The following is a 25,591-nucleotide window of genomic DNA, read 5'->3' as shown; positions in this document are numbered from 1 at the left end:
ACAGGTAGGTAAGCTATTTACTATACCTGTGTCTAAGTAGTACAGGTAGGTAAGCTACTTACTATACCTGTGTCTAAGTAGTACAGGTAGGTAAGCTATTTACTATACCTGTGTCTAAGTAGTACAGGTAGGTAAGCTATTTACTCTACTTGTGTTTAAGTAGTACAGGTAGGTAAGCTACTTACTATACCTGTGTCTAAGTAGTACAGGTAGGTAAGCTATTTACTATACCTGTGTCTAAGTAGTACAGGTAGGTAAGCTATTTACTCTACTTGTGTTTAAGTAGTACAGGTAGGTAAGCTACTTACTATACCTGTGTCTAAGTAGTACAGGTAGGTAAGCTATTTACTATACCTGTGTCTAAGTAGTACAGGTAGGTAAGCTACTTACTATACCTGTGTCTAAGTAGTACAGGTAGGTAAGCTATTTACTATACCTGTGTCTAAGTAGTACAGGTAGGTAAGCTACTTACTATACCTGTGTCTAAGTAGTACAGGTAGGTAAGCTATTTACTATACCTGTGTCTAAGTAGTACAGGTAGGTAAGCTACTTACTATACCTGTGTCTAAGTAGTACAGGTAGGTAAGCTATTTACTATACCTGTGTCTAATAATGCAATATAAAAGTTGCTATTAAAAATATAGAAATAAAAACTGTTCTAAAACCTGTTGGTAAATTTTAAAGAAAACAATGATTTTGAGGGGATTAAAATTAAAATGTTTTAAGTATTATGCTGAGAAAACATTGAAATGGAGAAAGAGAAACATTTACATTAAAAAAAAAATTTACAAAGTAAATCAAAGTATATTGTGTTATAGAATGCATCAATGATTTGCTACAATTACATTTTGAATACATGTGCAGGTTTCTGTACAGAACTCAAGTTGTGGTGTCTCCCTTTTAAAAGTCAAGTAAAGTAATATTTTATTCAATATGTAAATAATAAATGTAACTGATTTATAGTTCAGTGAAATTAACAACAAATTTTTAGGCATCATTTACTTACAAGCTCATTTCAAAATATTCTGCAGTTAGCTCTCTTTCATCATTGTGGGTTGTGTTTTTTTAATTAGCTTGTCTCTCCTTTCAAAATGATTTTACTAGGTCCTTCCAAAGTGATCTCAAAGTATTATCTCTAAAATGTGAACTCACCAGGTCCTTCCAGAGTGAATTCACTAGGTCGTCCTATAGTGCAATCTCGCTAGGCCCTCCCTGAGTGAATTCACTAAATCCTCGCAGGGTGCAATCTCACAAGGTCATCCCAGAGTGCAATCTCACAAGGTCATCCCAGAGTGCAATCTCACTAAATCCTCCCAGAGTGAACTCACTAGGTCCTCACAGAGTGAACTCACTAGATCTCCCAGAGTGAACTCACTAGGTCCTCCCAGAGTGAACTCACTAGATCTCCCAGAGTGAACTCACTAGGTCCTCCCAGAGTGAACTCGCTAGATCTCCCAGAGTGAACTCACTAGGTCCTTCCAGAGCGCAATCTCACTAGGTCCTCCCAGAGTGCAATCTCACTAGGTCCTTCCAGAGTGAACTTACTAGATCTTCCAGAGTGAACTCACTAGGTCCTTCCAGAGTGAACTCACTAAATCTTCCAGAGTGAACTCGCTAGGTCCTTCCATAGTGAACTCACTAGATCTTCCAGAGTAAACTCACTAGGTCCTTCCAGAGTAAATTCACTAGGTCCTCCCAGAGTGAACTTGCTAGATCTCCAAGAGTGAACTCACTAGGTCCTCCCAGAGTGAACTCACTAGATCTCCCAGAGTGAACTCACTAGGTCCTCCCAGAGTGAACTCGCTAGATCTCCCAGAGTGAACTCACTAGGTCCTTCCAGAGCGCAATCTCACTAGGTCCTCCCAGAGTGCAATCTCACTAGGTCCTTCCAGAGTGAACTTACTAGATCTTCCAGAGTGAACTCACTAGGTCCTTCCAGAGTGAACTCACTAAATCTTCCAGAGTGAACTCGCTAGGTCCTTCCATAGTGAACTCACTAGATCTTCCAGAGTGACCTCGCTAGATCTCTCAGAGTGAACTCACTAGGTCCTCCCAGAGTGAACTCGCTAGATCTCCCAGAGTGAACTCACTAGATCTTCGAGTGTAAACTCAATAGGTCCTCCTAGAATGAACTTACTAAATCTTCCAGAGTGAACTCACTAGGTCCTCCCAGAGTGAACTCGCTAGATTTCCCAGAGTAAACTCACTAGTTCCTCCCAGAGTGAACTGGCTAGATCTCCCAGAGTGAAATCCAGAGGTCCTCCCAGAGTGAACTGGCTAGATCTCCCAGAGTGAACTCACTAGGTCTTCCAGAGTGAACTCACTAGGTCCTCCCAGAGTGAACTGACTAGATCTCCCAGAGTGAACTCACTAGGTCTTCCAGTGTGAACTCACTAAGTATTATATCCAGCACATGAAAATTAAGAGGGAGACATCACTAGCTATATCTACACAATCATGTGAACTATTTCCATCCATTTGTCTGTCTTCTTCTGAAGGCTAATTTACATATACATTTATTATATTCATGTACTCCTGTTATTTGGAAGCTGAGTATATTTGTATATAGCTGGATTTCATACCTGTTCACTAATAGTCTGCTCAGCAGTTTTATCAGCTTTGTAATCATACATCATTGTAGCCATCTTTGTCACCACAACAAGAAACACAAGATTTTGATTGTGATGAGGATGACTCGCCAAAAAAGGGAACCAAGCGGCAGGTCGACCGTGAACGTCGCCGAACTCTGACGGGAATTAACTTCTTTGCCTCCAAAAATAGGCCACCCTCAATCTCAATGCAAGCATTTGCTCCAAATCTGAAAACTATCGATAGCACCCCAGTCAAAGCTGTAGGCACTAAAGTCATTATTATCAACAATTTCATATCAATAATTATATCCAAACATATAAGACTTTTTTGAAGAATATGCATGATCAATATTTCATTCTACAATCAAAGAAATATATACTTAAATTGTCACACTTTTTCAACTTCAGGCATGTAAAAATTTCATGAAAGTAAAAATTCAAGCTTTTTATCTGATTTGTAATTTCATGAAACAAGAAAACAATGAATAAATGTAAAATCATTAATTTTAATAGAGGTTGAATTTAAGTGGTATGGACATATCAACGAATTATTAGATTCTCTACAAACAGGAAAAAATTAATTACAATCATGAAGTCATGAAAGCACAGAAATTTAACCTCAAGAAATATATGATTTTACAGTACTTGATAATTTTAAAATAATAAATTAAGTCAACATATTCTTTATTAATGTTTTCCTCCATGTAAATGTTATCAGCTAAGCTTTTGTGTTGTAATATACTGCAGTGTTCATGCATTCATTCATTGTTAGCCGGATATCGGAGAACTCTTCAAGAAAAAATTGCCCACATTCTCCATGGAAGACCTGGGACTGAGTGTAAATTTTGCAGTCAAACAAGCATGTTTACAAACTCATACAATGCTGCATTTTGTCTTCCTGTACCTGCTGTTTTACATAGATTGTGATCTAAGCTTGTCAGCAACTCTACTGATAATTACTCTAACACTGAAATAAGCTACTTGTTTTTTATCTGCAACTCCTTTCCTCATTTTGTCACCATGCAAGCCCTGTATCAAGGTTAAGTCCCGATTCTGTTGTTGTTTCTGATGGCCTACACCGGTAGGAGCATCATGTGTGTATTTGATTTGAAAATTATCGCCAGCGCATGCCATAATTCTGAAAGACAGAGGTGTCTAATTCAGCACAGTGACACTTGAACCCTTGTCTCATTATATATATACCGAGGCCTAAATACAGGAGCAAGTTAATTTTGTAAAAGACTATATTCCTATGTGACATTTATCCTTAACAGCTAGTAATGAATTGACATCATATGAGATGTACCTGTGGTATATTTATCCTTAACAGCTAGTAATGAATTGACATCACATGAGATGTACCTGTGGTATATTTAAGGGTATGCACTACAGGAGAAATCAGATAACAGTTTTTCACTGTTATAACCCCAGAAAACAAAGTTTAGGGGGTATACTGGAATCACCTTATCCATCTGTCCGTCCGTCTGTAGACATCATTTGTCCAGACTATATCTCAATCTAATTAAATTGGAGTATATCTTTAACACTGATGAACAGATTTGATTAAAATTTTGTATATATGTATATATATATATATATATACATATATACATATCTTATATGAATGATAAAGTTCTGCACCTGCTATTTTGATGGATATTTTTTAACAAGCAAGAGAGTTATGGATATATTTTTTCCCATTTTGAGAAACACAAATTCACTATTTCCCACCATCCAATGTGCCCTGTGGGGGGTATTAGTCCTGTTAGGACAGTTCTAGTACATGTATAATCAATATCGCTTCCTTTTCCAATTCTTGCATAATGCATCTAAATCTAATGTTAATTCTATAAATGTACATCTCTTCATACGTCAATTAAAAGGTGTCAAGTAGTTTGTATCAAACATGATTACAGCATAAAGTCATGAATTAAAGTTAACACTTAAAAGTATGTTAACCAAGAGACAGAAATATTGTTTGACTCATCTATTAAAATTAATCTTGCACAAAGAGCACCTACACAAATGCTTGCTCCAGTCTTGCTTACTGAAATCTGTACCCCTTTCTTTTCCAGGGAGAAATGATTTCCTGCATGGCTGAGCTGCTGAGGCTAATGGACCACAGACATTATGCAGTGATCCTTAGACCACAGCACATACCACTCAAGGCAAGTGTCTGCAACTGGTATTTGTTATAAATATGAAAATTACAAATGTTGAAATTCCTGTATGAGTTACTTTCCTTAGTGACCATCATGTATTTATTGTAGGACTTTCTGGGTAAAGTACTATTGACCTTCAGAGAGTTAATAAAAGAAGACTTATTTCCTCCTGGTTGGACAGTGATGAGGATGGTCATTAATAAGTAAGTACTCTTGATTTGGTTGAACTGTAATAAGGATGGAATCATGAATAGATAAGTACTGTGAACTAATTTGATTTCAACCGATAATTTATCATAGATCATAAAATGTCTCTAAATGCTAAATTCTCGGTAAACCAGCCATCCCTCTAAACCGGCCGGTTTTTTTTCCAGTCTCAGAGCCGGCCGGTTTAGAGAAGTTTCACTGTATATCATGTAAATGCTACTTAGAAATGGCAGACATGACTGTAAAGAAATAAAAAACTTTTCAACAAAGCTCACATAGATTCATCGTTGGATATCCACGGATGATCTTGTCTTTTAATCATCACTCTTTGGCAAACTCGCCGTAAAATCATCGTATGTAATTGATATGCACAGGTTATTTGATTGGCTGCTGCACAGAGTAGCGATGGCAAATCAACGAATCAAAGTTTATGTTACGTATGTATGTTTGGCAATGACAAAAACTTTTCCGTAGTTAACACACCAATTGCAAATAAATCCACTCACCGGTGTATTTCAGTTTGAGAAAGGTACTCCTATATAATTTTTGACTGGTATTTGATGTAAGTGACCTGTACGACTTGTATTTAATCGTTTTAAAACAAAATTTGCAGGTTTTAATGAGCGTCAAGATATGTACAGTGGAACCCCATTATTACGTTTTCCATTTTGTCACGATAAAATAACGTAATACCAGGGTCAACGTAATAAACGTTCCCAGTGAAATCTATTTAAAATATCATTTGGAAACTGTATATCTTCCGTTGATATTCCGTGAAGGTGTGTGTGTGAACATATCTCTACTGTTTCTTTGTTTTAAAGACTAGGACACTTGATTTATTTACATCTTTTCTTAAATATCCGTAATTCTTTCTTGAGTAGGATAAATAAGGATGCTTTGATAAGCATTGCAGATCTGCTTTCATTTCTGCCATTTTGTTCAACTTTAACATAATGCATTCATATGAATTTCTCTCAATAACTCATTCCAGTTCGTATTCAACATTCGTACATAAAACAAAAAATAACAAAACATCGTTTTTATTAAGTTATATCTCTACTACATGATACAAAACACAATTTTAAAAATCCCATCCCAAAAAAACCCAACAAAACGACGACACAAAACACACATGATATCCAACGCTTGCACACTTTTTTCACCAACAATAGACACAGAGAACAAACGCAATCCACTTTTAAAAAAATGATGCACTAAAATTAAGATCACATTTATAACACTAAATGATGGCACTAAAATCACGTGCACATCAAAAAAAGATATCAAGGGATTTTAAAATGTTCACTGAGCTAAATGCCTTGCACGAATCAGTCGATAACACTGGGCAGTTTGATCGGCGTATTTATGGACGAAATCTAACAACACCCAAACTATTATGTCAAAATAACTGACAATTGTTTTAATTGAACACTACCTTTTCTCACCTAAATATGTCCAAGCAGTTATCCAAGCTGTTTCAACTGTGATATGATAAATTTTGTCCTACATGCTGTCCGTAAATAGAGTTTTAATATCGAAAGCAATCACACGATGCTAAACATGCATATGGTTGAGAAATTATTATTTCTTTGATCATCAAAATATGAAAAATGAAGAAAATTTTATTGAGTACAATTGCTAAATAAACATCATTTGATTGCTTATCACTGGCTTCGATACAGGGTATTCATCTGTATTGATGTCACTAGATCTATCAAAGCGTGACCAATCAAGCGTCTCTAATCCCCTAACAGACCAGGAAATTTACAAGGTAACTGCCTGGGGCAGCCAAGGTGTGAATGGCTTATTATTTTGAGAATCCCTATTGAATAATTAGGGGTTTATTACGTTTTTGTTGGAATTTTTACAACATAATACCAGCATCTTGGGACAATGCAATAACGAGGTCTATTTTATATAGGTTTGTTTTAAAGAAATGGTTTTGTGCTTTGAAATTCCAACGTAAAATGCGGACTAACGTAATAAAGGGGGAACGTAATAACGGAGTTCCACTGTAGCTTAAATAGCAAACTAATAATGTATTTTCAAAATTGAAGAGTTCCAATTTTCTGATTGGTTGTCTATAATCAACAAATTAGCATATTTTAAGATGATATTTTTGCGAGTTTGCCCAAAGGTGATGAGTAAAAAACGAGATCACCCATGGGTATCCAACGATGACTTAAATTGCTACACAAGGATCTGAAGAAATCCCATGGAAGGTCATCTCCTTGTGACCTTTGTCATGTGATTAAATTGACGGAGATGTTTGGGTATTTTTGGTGTAATTAAATTTTTCAGGTTTCATGTCTGAATATTCAAAATAAAATTGAAGTAGTCTTATTGTTCAAATGTGTTGATTTTTATGTTTTTTGCATCTTTGTTAAGGTGCTATATTTTCTGCGTGATATTGTTTTGAACATCCATAAAAAGACAGCTAAAAGAGGAAAAAGAAAAACCTTAAAAAATATGATATGAAAATTCAATGTCCATCTTAATGTCAATCTCTTTTCTAACTGACATATTTTTTGAAGATTTTAACCGTAGGTTTAAAAAATATTAACAAATGACGTTTTCATTTTTCTTAAATATTTTTTTCTCAAAAATTAGAACATTAATATCTGAATCTGTTAGGTATGTTTTATTTGATATATTCATATCATGCACCAAATCACAGCAAAATCTCTTATTTGCCAACAAAACACCTGTTTTATCATTTCGGGGAAACTCACAAAAAATTCATATAAAATAATTGAGAGCTTGTATCACTGTTTCGATGGTGAAGTCATACTTCATAAGAGGTGTTTAACGAGCCATTAAATAAAATTTTAGTGTAATGAGCTACCTTAAAGCTGATATAAAACTCTCATACATTTGAGAAAACAAAGGTGCCATGACAAGTGACTTAATAGGAAACTGATTAATATATTCATTGTTATAAATAGTTTTCATTATTACAAATCAATGAACAGAATTGTTACAAAGGAGTTTGAATATTGAAAGAATAATTTTTAAAAATGTATAAAATTCTAATTTTTCTGTAGTGCTCTATTCACTGCCATTGAGTACCTGTCATCAGCATTAAGTGAGCATTTCCTCAAGAAAGATCAATTCGACATGCAGGTAAGCCATTTTGGCTGAAAAAATTAAATGTTTGCTGTGAAAAATTAACTATCGCTGACAACGATTGCAAGAGAGAGCAGTGAGATTGATTTAATTGTTTTGGCTAGCTTTGGAGTCACTACTTTAATCTGGCGGTGGCTTTCATCACCCAGCCAAGCCTTCAGCTGGAGAGGTATTCAGAAGCCAAGAAACAGAAGATTATTGACCGCTACCAGGACATGAGGATCCTGATGGGCCAACAGATACAGAATCTCTGGGAAAACTTAGGTAGTAACCTTTGCATTCTGTAAACTTAAGTTCTATCCTCTACATTCTGTAAACTTAGGTACTAATCTCTGCATTCTGTAAACTTAGGTACTAACCTCTACATTCTGTAAACTTAGGTATTAACCTCTGCATTCTGTAAACTTAGGTACTAACCTCTACATTCTGTAAACTTAGGTACTAATCTCTGCATTCCGTAAACTTAGGTACTAATCTCTACACTCTGTAAACTTAGGTAGTAATCTCTGCATTCTGTAAACTTACGTACTAACCTCTACATTCTGTAAACTTAGGTACTAACCTTTACATGTACATTCTGTAAACTTAAGTACTAATCTCTACATTCTGTAAACTCAGGTACTAACCTACACATTCTGTAAACTTAGGTACTAATCTCTACATTCTGTAAACTTAGGTACTAATCTCTATATTCTGTAAACTTCGGTACTAATCTCTACATTCTGTAAACTTCGGTACTAATCTCTACATTCTGTAAACTTAGGTACTAATCTCTACATTCTGTAAACTTAGGTACTAACCTCTACATTCTGTAAACTTACGTACTAATCTCTGCAATCTATAAACTTAGGTACTAACCTCTGCATTCTGTATACTTAGGTACTAACCTCCGCCTTCTATAAACTTAGGTACTAACCTCTACATTCCGTAAACTTGCATACCAACCTCCACATGTACATTCTGTAAACTTAGGTACTAACCTCTGCATTCTGTAAACTTAGGTACTAACCTCTACATTCCGTAAACTTGCGTACTAACCTCCACATGTACATTCTGTAAACTTGGGTACTAACCTCTACTTTCTGTAAACTTAGGTACTAATCTCTACATTCTGTAAACTTAGGTACTAACCTCCGCCTTCTGTAAACTTACTTACTAACCTATACATTCTGTAAACTTACGTACTAACCTCTACATTCTGTAAACTTATGTACTAACCTCTACATGTACATTCTGTAAACTTAGGTACTAACCTCTGCATTCTGTAAACTTAGGTACTAACCTCTACATTCTGTAAACTTAGGTACTAACCTCTACATTCTGTAAACTTGCGTACTAACCTCCACATGTACATTCTGTAAACTTAGGTACTAACCTCCGCCTTCTGTAAACTTACGTACTAACCTCTACATTCTGTTAACTTGCATACTAACCTCTACATTCTGTAAACTTAGGTACTAACCTCTACATGTACATTCTGTAAACTTAGGTACTAACCTCTACATTCTGTAAACTTAGGTACTAACCTCTGCATTCTGTAAACTTAGGTACTAACCTCTACATTCTGTAAACTTACATACTAACTTCTACATTCTGTAAACTTAGGTACTAACCTCTACATGTACATTCTGTAAACTTAGGTACTAACCTCTACATTCTGTAAACTTAGGTACTAACCTCTGCATTCTGTAAACTTAGGTACTAACCTCTACATTCTGTAAACTTAGGTACTAACCTCTACATTCTGTAAACTTAGGTACTAATCTCTACATTCTGTAAACTTAGGTACTAACCTTCGCATTCTGTAAACTTAGGTACTAATCTCTACTTTCTGTAAACTTAGGTACTAACCTCAGCAATCTGTAAACTTAGGTACTAATCTCTGCATTCTGTAAACTTAGGTACTAATCTCTACATTCTGTAAACTTAGGTACTAATCTCTACATTCTGTAAACTTAGGTACTAATCTCTGCATTCTGTAAACTTAGGTACTAATCTCTACATTCTGTAAATTTAGGTACTAACCTCTACATTCTGTAAACTTAGGTACTAACCTCTGCATTCTGTAAACTTAGGTACTAACCTCTACATTCCGTAAACTTAGGTACTAATCTCTGCATTTTGTAAACTTGCGTACTAACCTCCACATGTACATTCTGTAAACTTAGGTACTAACCTCTGCATTCTGTAAACTTACTTACTAACCTCTACATGTACATTCTGTAAACTTAGGCCTATCTAGTGAGTAGAGATTTGTGTGTGGCCTTTTTAGAGGAACAACATACATGTATATCTACTAAAGCATCATACTTCTTTTAACATAGATATTATAATTTGACTTAGTTTCATACATTTCTGGTGGTATAAAAAATTTCAGTTTGTCATTGGAATCTTTTTGTCCTATTATTGCTCAGGTCCCAACAGACGGCATTTTATTCCCTCTCTGATTGGACCATTTCTAAAGGTGACCTTGGTACCCGAGGAAGAGCTGCGAAAGGCGACAATCCCTATCTTTTTTGACATGATGGAATCGGAAATAAAAACGAGTGGGAACTTCCAAATGGTCAGTATTACACGGTACATGTATGTGTGATGTAATGTGTCACTGCTGATTGTTCTGTAAATCAGTCCCTTGCTGTTGTCAGCATTTTGACATCACCTGCAGATCAGGGAAGATGCATAGGATCATCAAATGTAAATCCATTTGTTTGTCACTAAAGAAATCGATCACACCACATCAAGTTCTAATGACGACCACCTCACGATGAAAACCGGTCAACCAAATAAATTTACACATACAATTAATCTGTTTATTTCTTCTAGTCTATAACTTTAGATCCAGACCCTATGGAATACTATGTAAGATTCTTACAAGTGGATACCACTTGTAAGAATCTTCCACATTTTTAACTTCCAGGTGTTGCTCTCCAGTTTTGATTTTGTCTCTAAAGAAGAAAATGTTTTTTGTAATAAAGCACTTGCAGATGACAGCTGTTCCTATGAAACACTTGCAGATGACAGCTGTTCCTATGAAACACTTGTAGATGACAGCTGTTCCTATGAAACACTTGTAGATGACAGCTGTTCCTATGAAACACTTGTAGATGACAGCTTGCAGATGACAGCTGTTCCTATGAAACACTTGTAGATGACAGCTGTTCCTATGAAACACTTTAGCTGAATTAAACAATGATGTATCACAGTATATAAATAGGGAGTTAGATCTTTTCTTACAGGCATTTGTTTTTAGGTTGAGAATGAGATTATTGAGAAACTGGATGAATTCATCACCACAGAGAACCTCGGAGACACTGATTACATGGCACTGTTCAGCATAATGTAAGTATACATAATCTAATACCCCCCACCCACCCACCCCCACCCCCAATTTAACACTCAGAAATTGTGGTTTCTTTACATTTTTAAATGGAAATTACAAAATTCATAATTATCCAATTTTAGAAGAAAAAAAAATCACCCTCTCAGAGACTGCTAAAGGTTGACAACAATTGAATGAGACATTGACTCATTTTGTATATTTAGAGTTGTTTCCCTTTACCACGAGATTTGTTACTATGCACTATGAACAGTGGAACAAAGAAATTATTTGTCAATGAATTTTCTTCCTACTTGGTAAATTCAAAGTGTAAGGGACTCTCAATACAAATATGCTCAAAGCATGTAAGGGTTCTTGTTACTGAAGGGAGTTATGAGCATTGAAGAGTTACCTTCCCTGAAAATCAGTGAAAACTGATTAAGGTATCACACCGGTAATTATTTTCACTATATATTACTATAGAGGGAAAAAAATCATTAAAAATCAGTTTACAAAATTGATGCCGAATAACGCAGTCAGACACATTCTATGTTACCTATCTCGTCTACCGACACCAGAAAAACAACACCCTACGCGGCATTTTCGAAAATAAATTGCCCACAAACAAGACTACCCTCAAATCCACGTGTTTTTCACATGTGTGTAAACAGCTGGAGTGCACCTCAGGAAGTAGCCTCAGCTACCAACAGCAAATAGTTCCTTTGTATACACTTGGTTATTTCTACAAATTACACAAAATTTCCTAATCAGGGGTACAAAATTTTTTAGAAAAGAAGAAGAGGAAATGAGAAAAACCGTGCAAGGAAAAAAATATTTCTTTACATATATGGAACTACAATTGACTAAGTTCATTTTGATTGGACAATTACCGGTGTGATACCTTGAACACAACTAAATCTAAATCTCCATCAAAAAATGTCAAATTTGCACAGCAGGTGCCCGTTTCATTCATCAATAGTATACCCCATGCACATAGCGATCGGAGCAAGATAACTGACGTAACTGGTGATTTACTTCCCCTGGGGACTATCGTGATTTCTGCCTGTTTTATCAGTGAAATATGAGGCTCGTGTGGTACTTTTTAAATTGAAATAACTTTGTATAAAATCAAAATATTTCCACAAAATTGGTTTCAGTAGAAAGAAGGATGATGAAATTTGCTATTTCAATCACTTATTAATCCTAAATTTATTTATGATATTTTTTAAATTGCTAATTATTTCAAATTTCGTATGAGTGAGATCTTTGGTTTTGTGAAAATATTCAATTTTCGGTACTATAATGGAATCTGCATCTGGTCAATTTGGTATCCTAGAAGAGCCCATTAATTACGCTTAACAGACTAAACCAAGTTGATACTCACGGGTGATTAGTGTTTCAGATAATGGCCCTCTAATCTGTCAGGGGTTGTTCGTATTTAGCCTTTCTTCAAAGCAGGGGTAACACATTAAGAAGACTAAATACTGGTTAAAACAAATAAATAAGACTAAAGTCTGACTGGATGATATGACATTTTTAAACGTGTACACAAATCATACAGAAATCATCCATGTAACTGTTCATTACAAAAAATTTAAGCTAAAACATTTCATAAATTTTGGTTCTAAAGAAGATGTAGGTCAAATATAAAGGGCGCTAGGTATAGTGACGTTGAATTGCAAGTGTTCAAAATGCTCAAAATGGTAATAATATCTAGTGACAAACTTAATATGCAGGACAGAACACAAATTTTTGGTCAACGCTTTAGAAGCCGGCAATAGAATTATGGCCTACGCCGTCAGAGCCTTGGTATCCTGCTACGGATGGGACTGTCGTAAATCGTGCCAGAAATATTACTTCGGGTGTTGGGCCCTTAAAACGATTAATTTGAAATCTTCTGTGTTAAGGAGACATTTTGATGTTCATATGAGTGACCTTGATGGGCATTTACCATGAATTATCTGAATTTCTCTTTAGGACATAAAATTAAAAATAAAATAAAATTTCTAAACTCTATGCAGAAATACGAAATCTCTTAATTGGGTTAATTTACAGTAAGGACATTAAATCAAGAAGTCGTAGAGTTATGTATGATGATTATGAATGTCAAGGAAAGTCCATCAAACAGTTGCGCAAGGCAGGAGGGAGGGGGGGGGGGGGGGGGGGGGTTATTGTGCAATATGCGTGTTGTAAAATCGATGTGAAATTTTGATACGTCTTTTGGATGTGTTAAGTGTTAAAACCGCCGGTGTATGCTATGTAGATGGGTGTTTATAGAAATATTTACAATTTTCTAGCTGTATAAGCCAAAAAATACGTTGTTGATACGTTTTTAGATGTAATTGAAATTTCACATTGTGTATTGCGTCATGTTTCTTGAATGACCTATTAAAACACCGTTTTGTTTTTCAAACCTCTTGTTTTGATATCCAGTGCTGATTTTGAGCCAATTAAAAGGGAAAGGACTGAGAAAAACGGGAAATTGTGAAATTCACGACTTCCTTCAAGGTATCACACCAGTAATTATTTTCACTATATGTATTACTATAGAGGGGAAAAAATCATTAAAAATCAGTTTACAAAAATTGATGCCGAATAACGCAGTCAGACACTTTCTATGTTACCTATCTCGTCTACCGACACCAGAAAAACAACACCCTACGCGGCATTTTCGAAAATTAATTGCCCGCAAACAAGACTACCCTCAAATCCACGTGTTTTTCACATGTGTGTAAACAGCTGGAGTGCACCTCAGGAAGTAGCCTCAGCTACCAACAGCAAATAGTTCCTTTGTATACACTTGGTTATTTCTACAAATTACACAAAATTTCCTAATCAGGGGTACAAAATTTTTTAGAAAAGAAGAAGAGGAAATGAGAAAAATCGCGCAAGGAAAAAATATTTCTTTACATATATGGAACTACAATTGACCAAGTTCATTTTGATTGGACAATTACCGGTGTGATACCTTGAAGGTAGCTCACTACACTAAAGCTTATACTCTGTATGACACTACGTCAAAAGACAGCGATTTAAATATTTTGTGAAATTATTTGTATTGATCGAATTGTTTGTCTATCATCGTAGCTCAGTGGTTAAAGCATTGGGCTGGTGAACTGCAGATCTCGAGTTCAAATCCGCCAGTCTTTTGTTCATATGTGTTGAAATAATTTTTTTGAAAATCATATTTTTATCCAAATTTGCATATTTTCTGCCTGTAACTGCCTGTTTCTGCCTGTGCCTGTATACATGCCAAAAAGGCATCTATACTTATTATATATCATATCTTTTATGATTAAATCAATTCATACTGATTCAAGAAACTATTTCGGGGTGTAGTGAGCCACCTTAACAGCACCCCACAGTCCTGTTAAACTTTCTCTGAAATTAATGCTGTAAGTCACACAACAAACTACAGGGAATGGATACCCTCTCAATAATTATACCCCTCGCAACAAGTTGGGGGGGGGGGGGTATACTGGAATCGGGCTGTCCGTCCGTCTGTAGACGCAATGGTTTCCGGGCTCTAAAGCATTATCCTTTCCACCTACCATCACCATATCATACATATGGACTACCCATGGGATGAAGATGTTCCCTATCGATTTTGGGGTCAAAAGGTCAAAGGTCACGCGCACTGGACATCGAAGTAGCAATATGGTTTCCATTTAAATTCTTTAATGGCTTTTTTCATCGCATGGAGACGCTGTGTTCCTAGATACCTTTTGGATCATAATACTGAAGTTTTACCTATTACCAACACCCTTTGGGAGATTGGGGTATTCTTAGTGAGCATTGCTCACAGTACCTCTTGTTTTTCAGCATCTTGTCAGGTTTTGTGGTCTAGTAAAAAAATACAATCAAAGAATGTGTCAATTTACTTCAGTTTAGCTTGTAAAACCCCATTTTTACTATTAAATTGTTACACCTGCATTATTAAATCTAATTTTAAGAGATTTTTTTTCAAAACAACAGTTAAATAAACTATTTTTATGGATTTCATTATGTCATGGGAATATAAAATACTTAAGTTTACTTCAATGTTAATTATGGTGATATTTAACTTTGTGTTCTACAATAAATGCCTTTTATCATCATAATGTATACTTAAAGACCCAATTTTAAGCCACATTCCTTGAAATTGACCTGGACTAAGATATATAACAAAAACCAAAAAACACACCACTTGTCAATCCAACATGAGACAATAGATCAGGCCCCAATTGACAGATTCAGCCAGGTGTGTCAACTTGACATCCCAGATGGATGTGTTGATAGTGGTTAACTGCAGGTATATCCACCCCTTTCATCTACCACAGAAATTGTTTACTCATGAGTGGATAATTACGTGAACTGAATATTCAGACATTATAGAAATGAACCAGTCACAATCAAATCCTATCTTCACTAAAATCACCATACAACTTTCTAAAGATTCAAGCCTCACTGATTTGCTTATGATGGTTGGAATTGGGATCCAGAAAAATGAAAAGTTCCTGTAGCTTTCATGCCTACCATCCTACATGTAATTCCTCCTCAAGTATCATGTTCAGAATGTCAGGATTGCCTCTGTCAATCATGTGTTGTCGTGGAGAACAACAGTTCTGGTGGCCCAATAAACCAAAAAAAAACAGCAAGAGATGTTAGCTAATATCCTCGAACAAATCATTTTAAATTAGATGATTTATAAAATGAATTGATATGTTTTTATTCTTATTTCTAAATGATGGATTGGTAGATCTTTGATATATTTTACTTTTGGAGTATTTCATTGTCACAGTGATAAGGTCCTGCCTATACTTTTCCAGTGACTGTATGGTCATGAAATACATCGTTAAACCTTCAATACTTATCAATATTTAAGAATTCCAAAGAACTATACAGATCAAATTCATTCGGAATTTTTTTTTTTTTTTAGATTAGAAGGAGAAGTGGTGGAGAAATTCTAAGATTTTTTTTTTTAATTATGCATCTGACAGCGATTTTCTGAATTACCTTACCACTGTGACATCAATGTACAAACAGCTATGATAGCATAGCCCACTATGTGATGTAATTTAGTAGGCTCTGATGTCATAGCCCACTATGTGATGTAGTTTAGTAGGCTCTGATGTCATAGTAAAATGATGACAGACACTATTTTAACATAGAGTTTCTGATATTAACATATTTCGATCACAATTGTAACTATACTCGGCTATTTCCATAACCGCAAATGAACCTCATATGTGGATTGATGCCGTCAGAGGCTGTTGCCATGTGTACACAAATGACGTCACAGTCGTACGTTACAATATGAAATGCGATCGAGCTTTCAAATGCATCTAAGATCATAAATATCTAAGATATTCTAATACTATCAATTTCCACTTATATGATTATGTATTAGTGTGAATACATGTAAGACGTTAATGATACCAAAACTGAATCTGGTGAAAATATAAAAAACACATTTTACAGGGATTCAGTTCTGGCCTTTTAACTTCATCCACAGGCACATCCGGTGAAGAAATGCATCAATTTGATGCAATTCTTGTGCCGATCCATGCCCGAGTCTTACTGGTTACGGAAAAGGAGGAGCGCGTGATCCGATTGACATATCAGTGTCCTATCTATCCTGTCTGAAGGATTGGATTTCAATATCTGTTTTTGGATTTCAATATTTGATTTTTTTATTTCAATTTCTGATTTTGGATTTCAATTTCTGTTTTGGGATTTCAATATCCATTTTTACATTGATTTGGAAATCAGTATTTCATTGTATAATGATTATGAAGTAATGATCATTCATGAAATTTAAGAATAATAAAATATATGAAACAAAAATATATATATCCCCCCCCCCCAAATACAAAGCAAAAAAGCTGAAACATCTAGTGAAAAAGTGATATTTAATTTCAAAAACCAAAAAAAAAAATTCCTGCTGGGTTCAAACTCAAAAGATCACCACTAAACCACCAAGTTCAACACACATTCAACAGGGATCAACTCTGCCTGATAAATCGAAATTCTTCAACGTTTTAACATTTATAGTCAATTGCAATGATAATCAATAACCAAGTTTTATCAGGTAATTTTGATAATGTAATTCTACAAATGCTTTTTACATATATCTTCAATATCAAATTTTACAGGAGGTGTCATAATTTTTACAAAATAATTTCTTGCTTCTAAGATCAAAGCCATTGATGATGTGATTATGACACCAGGTATAAGTGTTGATAAAATACCTTTTTATGGTTCATGACCAGAGGTGATATACTGCTGTTCAAGGATTGTTTAACATGTAAACATAATAGTCTTCTGAGGTGCAATAATGACTACATGCTGTGTTAGATGTAAGAACTACTTGCCTTACATGAGTGTGAAGTACCCAGTAATTGCATGACAGCTGTGGGGTATTTTAGTACTAGTGTATAAAGTGTTGTGGTCCTCCTTTGTCTGCCTGGACACCAGATATTTATTTTACATGGAGGCCACTTTGGTTTTCACTGCTGTAGAATTAATGAATGAAAAGGATTGTACTCCAAACCAATATTTCTGGAGTTTCTTACTTTTTTGTGTGTCAAACCCATTAATAAATAATATTTGGGGCAATGAGGCTTGACATTTAAGAATTGTCATAAAGGAGAAGATTTTGTGTGGAGATAGTTAGTCCTTTAATGTAAACAGAAGTTCCCCCATTTAAATATCCTTAATTTGTTATCAGCTGAAAGGGTAACCTAAGTGATTGGAGGGTGTGTATTTAGCAGGCCATTGTGTGAGGCCTGGTGTGATAGACTGTGCCTATTATATGCTGGTGTTGTGTTGACTTGGGATTATTGTGACAAGAGCGTCCTCTCCTTTGGAAGCGTCTGTACTGCCTGACGAGTACTGCCGGACGATTGTGACAATCCACATGAGGAATATAATGAATCCTGGCAGAAGGACCTCTCAGAAGGACCTACATCCAGACTGTCTGACCACACCAAAAAACTTCCGGTCCCGGAGTAAATCTCAACCCAACCTGTATCCATGGAGGAAAGGCAAGGTGGATCTGTGTTCTTCCTACCTGAGTGTGGATAACACTGGAAGTTCAAATCCGTCTGCACTCCAAAGAAGGAGAAAATCTTTCTCTAGAATCTCTAGGTTTGTTGGTCTCCAAATGATAATACCTGATCATTGGGTTTATCATTTTGAATCTCTTGAGATTTTAAAGGATTAAAAAACTAATTTTTCAAAAGCGTTGATTTAATTTGAAAACCCCGCTTGCATACTATAGATATATATCTGATTGGTTAAATACCTTAGCTAGAGTATTTTACACTGTTTCAAAGTAATGCACTTTTAAAAATGCATGTAAATATTTGACATGAATAGATAACATTTCAAAAAATAGAGTGCTTAATTTATTACACTGTCTTAAACATTGGAACCCCAAAAAATTGTGTATTTTGTTCTTTCTACAATTTAATTACAGACAATTAACTTATGTGTATGTATTTCTATTTACTTGATTTTAGGATTAAAATTACCTTTCTCTTAATTCTCCCTCTCAATTTTGATGGAGCTATATTGTGAATGCTATTAAACACTGACAATTTGGTCTATATTATGCATGACTTCACCCCTGATTGTGAGTGTAGTTGTTGCCTCTGTAGTTCAGGAACGTACTTGGAATAAGCCTTGGTGTGGACCATTTGATAGGAGTGACATATTGCATTCATGTTTGCTGTTTTCTTTTGGCCTTTGAACTGAGGAGTAACGTATTTGTACAGATGTTTTCACTTATCAAATTTAAGATCAAACAATCTCACACATAAAGCACTCTACACCAGGGTATTATCACTGAGTGTGTATTTAACTGCCAACTGACCAAAACAAAATGCATACTAAGTGGGAAATCAACATTGATTTAAAATGCATACAGTACATGGTAGAAATAAGTTAAAATTTTAGTGATTTAGGTTGAGGGCTGCACATCAGATTTGTTGGGAAGAGAAATGAAGGAATTTGGAGTTATTGATAATGAACAGGATGCTGTGGCAACAGTGTCATCACCTGCTCAGATAAATTCTCTCTCTTCATATCCCTGTTCCATTTTCTCCTCTATATGCCAACAAACTTGTGCACGAAAAGCTATTAATGGAATGAGTTGTTGTGATTTATGAATGGCTAGGGAAATGCTTCCAGCTTGTTTGGAGGCAGGAGGAGAGTAAGACCATTGGCAGCTTAGCTTCTGTGATACAGCCACACAGCAGGTGTTATCTAGAAGCCTTTCTTACTGGAGAACAGCCAGTCTACAAAATCATACACTTCTCAAATTCTTCAAAACTCAATTAATGGACAGCACACTCTTTCCTCTAAGACAGTTTCTGCAGATGATGTAGGTTTGTTTTATCTGGGGTGCTGTTCCTGATGCAGTCTGTATTCCATGTGTTGGGAGTGTAATGGCTCAATTGTGAAATAATTCTGTTTGATTGGTGATGATGAAAACACCACTGATGTTTAAGTTCAAGAAATTTGATCCTGCTAAGTAAGTATAGAGTTATTAACTTTGTAGTGTTAATCATTAGGGGTAATAATTGTAATATTTTGTGCTAGAAATTGTAAAATGCTGCACCTTGACAGCTATTAACTTATCTTTATAGCACATAATTTTAAATTGTGAAATACAGCAAAGTCTTTGTGTTTTTGGTTTGTTTGTGTTTGCTCTGTTGCAGAAAAGATATTATTCAGAAAAGTTACTTAATATTTTTCTTCTTTTTTTAAGGTTTATTTTTTTAGGGGGAGGGAGGGGGACATGGTATAAATTTATTTAATGCAATTAATATACAGAATGCGTAGTCTTCAGCAAAGCTGTCTAAGTGCATTGAACAATAATTGTCTTGCAGTATTTAATATGCACAATTCAATGATTTTGTACTGATTCAAAAGAGCGGCAAATGTTATTCTTTTCTCATGGAACAGGCGTAACTGTTAAATGGATGGAAAATAACAAGGTAACACCCCTCATTAGAAATGGTGCAAATAATGACTCCAGCAGACAGATGCCATGTAGTACTAGGCCAAGCTCGTACACCACGGAGGTTTAGAAGTAGATTATCCTCCAATCTAGCTAATTTAGACATTTTCAATTTCAATGGCATTCAATACATAAAGTTTGAAATGTGAGGTTTATATTTACTCAGGTTTGGGTTTATAGGTGTTAGAGGCTATACCTATATAGACAGGCAGGGGACTGTCCCACATATTCAGTGTTCAAATCCGGGCACAATCAAACTAATGAACAAAATCGGAGTCTGTGTTACTTTGGCACAGACTGCATATGGCAATAAAGAACAAAAGGATATAAGTCTCTTTCTTTGGCATACACTGCTTCTGAAAGCTGTGGTATATATTGGATTAAGCTGATTGCAGTCTGTGAATCACGGATGTATTTGACAGGAAGAATTTCTCACATTCTGATCTCGGTGTCATCACTAAGCATATTAGCAAACAGTATTAATCACATTTCATAGAAAATACTTTAAAGTGGACCGAACTACAATCCCTTATTATAACCTTGACATACTGTGAGAGTGCTGAAACATGTTCATAGGACTTTGATGGAAGCAAGCATTTACTTAATAAAATGGTAAAATTCTTCCATAGATTGTTGGACAAAGTTGATAAAGAACCGGAACTGAAGGAAAATGGCCGACAGTTTGTCCTCTCTGTCACCAATCTTCTGGAGAAATTGCTGGACTATAGGTGAGTAGGATTGACAGCATTGAGAAGGGCTGTGACGTATTGACAGCATTGAGAAGGGCTGTGACGTATTGACAGCATTGAGAAGGGCTGTGACATATTGACAGTATTGAGAAGGGCTGTGACGTATTGACAGCATTGAGAAGGGCTGTGACGTATTGACAGCATTGAGAAGGACTGTGACGTATTGACAGCATTGAGAAGGGCTGTGACGTATATCATCGTCATACTTGTCTATGGTGTTCATGAAATGTTCAGATCATGGAGAAAGTCACTTTTCTTGGAGATACAATTTTGTTATTAATCATAAAAGCATCCCAAAGAATTCCTTATTATATATGAGTAATTGATAATTATGTTACATCAGAAGAGACTTCTCTGTTCACTAATTTATTAAGAATTGAGTCCCTTAGAGTATAACACTCATTATGTTATGTTCTCATGAATATATGCAGAGTTGCAATGACATGAATTAACAGTATCGTTTATGCAGGCAACATGTATTCTACAAATAAAATCGATTAAGGCTATTTCCATTCTTAAGAACTTCCCACTGCATATATCATAGTCTTGATTTTGTTGTGGGTCTAGTAAAAGAAGTGTAATTCAATTGCTGCCTGTTTATAAATACAAGATGTATAGCCAAATGTTTGGATAATTTGTTTCATTGTGTGTCTGTTTCTGTAACAATGTGGAGCTGCAGGGTTACGTGGGTATTGTAAAGACTAGGAATTTCGGTTTTCTTATTGGAATCTTCAAGCAATCATTAATAGTAGTTAAACTAATGTTAAATGTCTTGACCTTTTACAGACAAGTGAGTGGAGGCGAGGACCACAGGAACAGCCACATGAAGTGTACCTTCAATATTCTGGTAGGTGATTACCTCTAGAATTTAGCTTTGGTAACCGTAATTTCTCTTGCTACATGTATCAGTAGTGCATATCAAAGGTAGATATTCTATTGGTGTAGTTATTGAACCCTGTCCTATACTTCTGTTACCTGTGTAGTTATTGAACCCTGTCCTATACTTTTGTTACCTGTGTAGTTGTTGAACCATGTCCTATACTTATGTTACCTGTAGTTATTGAACCCTGTCCTATACTTTGTTACCTGTAGTTATTGAACCCTGTCCTATATTTATGTTACCTATAGTTATTGAACCCTGTCCTATACTTATGTTACCTGTGTAGTCATTGAACCCTGTCCTATACTTTATGTTACCTGTAGTTATTGAACCCTGTCCTATACTTATATTACCAGTGTATTGAACCCTGCCCTATACTTTGTTACCTGTGTAGTTATTGAACCCTGTCCTATACTTATGTTACCTGTGTAGTTGTTGAACACTGTTCTATACTTATGTTACCTGTGTAGTTGTTGAACCCTGTCCTATATTTTTGTTACCTGTGTAGTTGTTGAACCCTGTCCTATACTTATGATACCTGTAGTTATTGAACCCTGTCCTATACTTTGTTACCTGTAGTTATTGAACCCTGTCCTATACTTATGATACCTGTAGTTATTGAACCCTGTCCTATACTTATGTTACCTGTGTAGTTGTTGAACACTCTTCTATACTTATATTACCTGTGTAGTTGTTGAACCCTGTCCTATACTTATGTTACCTGTAGTTATTGAACCCTGTCCTATACTTCTGTTACCTGTAGTTATTGAACCCTGTCCTATACTTATGATACCTGTAGTTATTGAACCCTGTCCTATACTTTGTTACCTGTAGTTATTGAACCCTGCCCTATACTTATGTTACCTGTGTAGTTATTGAACCCTGTCCTATACTTATGTTACCTGTAGTTATTGAACCCTGTCCTATACTTATGATACCTGTAGTTATTGAACCCTGTCCTATACTTCTGTTACCTGTGTAGTTATTGAACCCTGTCCTATACTTTTGTTACCTGTAGTTATTGAACCCTGTCCTATACTTCTGTTACCTGTGTAGTTATTGAACCCTGTCCTATACTTTTGTTACCTGTGTAGTTGTTGAACCCTGTCCTATACTTATGATACCTGTAGTTATTGAACCCTGTCCTATACTTATGATACCTGTAGTTATTGAACCCTGCCCTATACTTATGTTACCTGTAGTTATTGAACCCTGCCCTATACTTATGTTACCTGTAGTTATTGAACCCTGTCCTATACTTTGTTACCTGTGTAGTTATTGAACCCTGTCCTTTACTTATGTTACCTGTGTAGTTGTTGAACACTGTTCTATACTTATGTTACCTGTGTAGTTATTGAACCCTGTCCTATACTTATGATACCTGTAGTTATTGAACCTTGTCCAATACTTATGTTACCTGTGTAGTTATTGAACCATGTCCTATACTTTATGATATCTGTAGTTATTGAACCCTGTCCTATACTTTATGTTACCTGTGTAGTTATTGAACCATGTCCTATACTTATGTTACCTGTAGTTATTGAACCCTGTCCTATACTTTGTTACCTGTGTAGTTATTGAACCCTGTCCTATACTTTTGTTACCTGTTTAGTTGTTGAACCCTGTCCTATACTTATGTTACCTGTAGTTATTGAACTCTGTCCTATACTTATGATACCTGTGGATTGAACCCTGTCATATACTTATGTTACCTGTAGTTATTGAACCCTGTCCTATACTTATGTTATCTGTAGTTATTGAACCCTGTCCTATACTTTATGATATCTGTAGTTATTGAACCCTGTCCTATACTTTATGATATCTGTAATTATTGACCCCTGACCTATACTTATGTTATCTGTGCAGGAGTTGATGTTGGGAATAGTTTTGATCGAGAACTTTTTTATGTTCTTTATACATTCACAGGGTAAAGTGATGTGAAATGAATTGAATTCAAAGGGGGAAAGTTGGTCAATGATCTAGCTTAGCCATGGTGCCATAGCGCACTTATCTCTCACTTAAACTATTTAATAACCATACATTGAAAACAACATATGGTTGGCTTCTTGGGATCCACTCAGCTTCTGAAAGTTGTAAATTGTCAAAGGGAATGAAATTTGATGTGATCAACCAAACCCTGACAAGTGAAGCTTTCCGTTTGCATGGTTCATTAATTAAGTAAAAACTTAGTAAACGCTGCAGGCATCTTCTGCCTGCCCTTTGGAGAGCAGAGGCGAAACATGTGCAAATCATTCATCTGCAAGAACAATCTATAGGCAAATAGCAAAAAAATCCATTGCCAAATTTATAAAAAAAAATCTATTTATAATGCAGGAAATGATTAATCCAAGTTTGTTATATAACATGGAATGTGAAAGCAGGAGATTGAAAACACCCTCTTCATTAACAAGTATGTCTTTATGGTTCATCATACAAACAGCACATTTGTTGAATGCAAAATATGAAAAATTAATAACCATATTACCCTATCCTCAGTGACTGACTTCAGCATTTAGATCATGTTAAGTTTTGGGCATAAAAGATTCTATAGATGGAAATTTGAATGAAGGACGATATCAATCACTGCATCCATAGTAAACACTACCAGGAACTTCACAAATCATCGTTATGCTGTAGCGCAGCGTTTACTATGGTTATATTAATGACTGGCCTGTTTACTTCACAAATCATCGTTATCTCAAAGACCAAAACATAACACTCGTTTGAAGGGTGGATGGGAGGGAAAATCACTGATTATCATCGTCGCCATCATCCCCGTGATGTATGTTGTTTACAACCAAGCCTGTATGTTTACAGAATGACTGCTACGTCACATGTACTTCTGTATGTGTATAGAATGACTGCTACGTCACATGTACTTCTGTATGTGTATAGAATGACTGCTACGTCACATGTACTTCTGTATGTGTATAGAATGACTTCTACGTCACATGTACTTCTGTATGTGTATAGAATGACTGCTACGTCACATGTACTTCTGTATGTATATAGAATGACTGCTACGTCACATGTACTTCTGTATGTGTATAGAATGACTGCTACATCACATGTACTTCTGTATGTGTATAGAATGACTGCTACGTCACATGTACTTCTGTATGTATATAGAATGACTGCTACGTCACATGTACTTCTGTATGTGTATAGAATGACTGCTACATCACATGTACTTCTGTATGTGTATAGAATGACTTCTACGTCATATGTACTTCTGTATGTGTATAGAATGACTGCTACGTCACATGTACTTCTGTATGTGTATAGAATGACTGCTACGTCACATGTACTTCTGTATGTGTATAGAATGACTTCTACGTCACATGTACTTCTGTATGTGTATAGAATGACTGCTACGTCACATGTACTTCTGTATGTATATAGAATGACTTCTACGTCATATGTACTTCTGTATGTGTATAGAATGACTGCTACGTCACATGTACTTCTGTATGTATATAGAATGACTTCTACGTCACATGTACTTCTGTATGTGTATAGAATGACTTCTACGTCACATGTACTTCTGTATGTGTAT

General features: G+C 35.6%; 1 protein-coding gene across 4 annotated transcripts in view; it reads left to right on the top strand.

Moving 5' to 3' along the window:
• LOC125654289 (dedicator of cytokinesis protein 3-like) overlaps positions 1-25,591 on the top strand; it is a 95,725-nt gene that overhangs the window by 55,115 nt on the left and 15,019 nt on the right. For 3 of the 4 annotated variants that reach the window (XM_056144832.1, XM_056144831.1, XM_056144835.1), the window contains exons 29-38: positions 2,642-2,851; positions 3,364-3,429; positions 4,667-4,759; positions 4,862-4,956; positions 8,005-8,083; positions 8,191-8,350; positions 10,501-10,649; positions 11,337-11,425; positions 21,036-21,134; positions 21,942-22,002. In XM_056144832.1, coding sequence (XP_056000807.1) covers positions 2,642-2,851; positions 3,364-3,429; positions 4,667-4,759; positions 4,862-4,956; positions 8,005-8,083; positions 8,191-8,350; positions 10,501-10,649; positions 11,337-11,425; positions 21,036-21,134; positions 21,942-22,002 — 1,101 coding nt within the window. The remainder of the gene's footprint in view (positions 1-2,641; positions 2,852-3,363; positions 3,430-4,666; positions 4,760-4,861; positions 4,957-8,004; positions 8,084-8,190; positions 8,351-10,500; positions 10,650-11,336; positions 11,426-21,035; positions 21,135-21,941; positions 22,003-25,591) is intronic. The other variant, XM_056144833.1, reaches the window with a different exon arrangement.

Source organism: Ostrea edulis, chromosome 7 (genome assembly GCF_947568905.1).
Source record: "Ostrea edulis chromosome 7, xbOstEdul1.1, whole genome shotgun sequence".
Lineage (NCBI taxonomy): Eukaryota > Metazoa > Mollusca > Bivalvia > Ostreida > Ostreidae > Ostrea > Ostrea edulis.
This window is presented reverse-complemented; position numbering and strand designations above follow the sequence as displayed.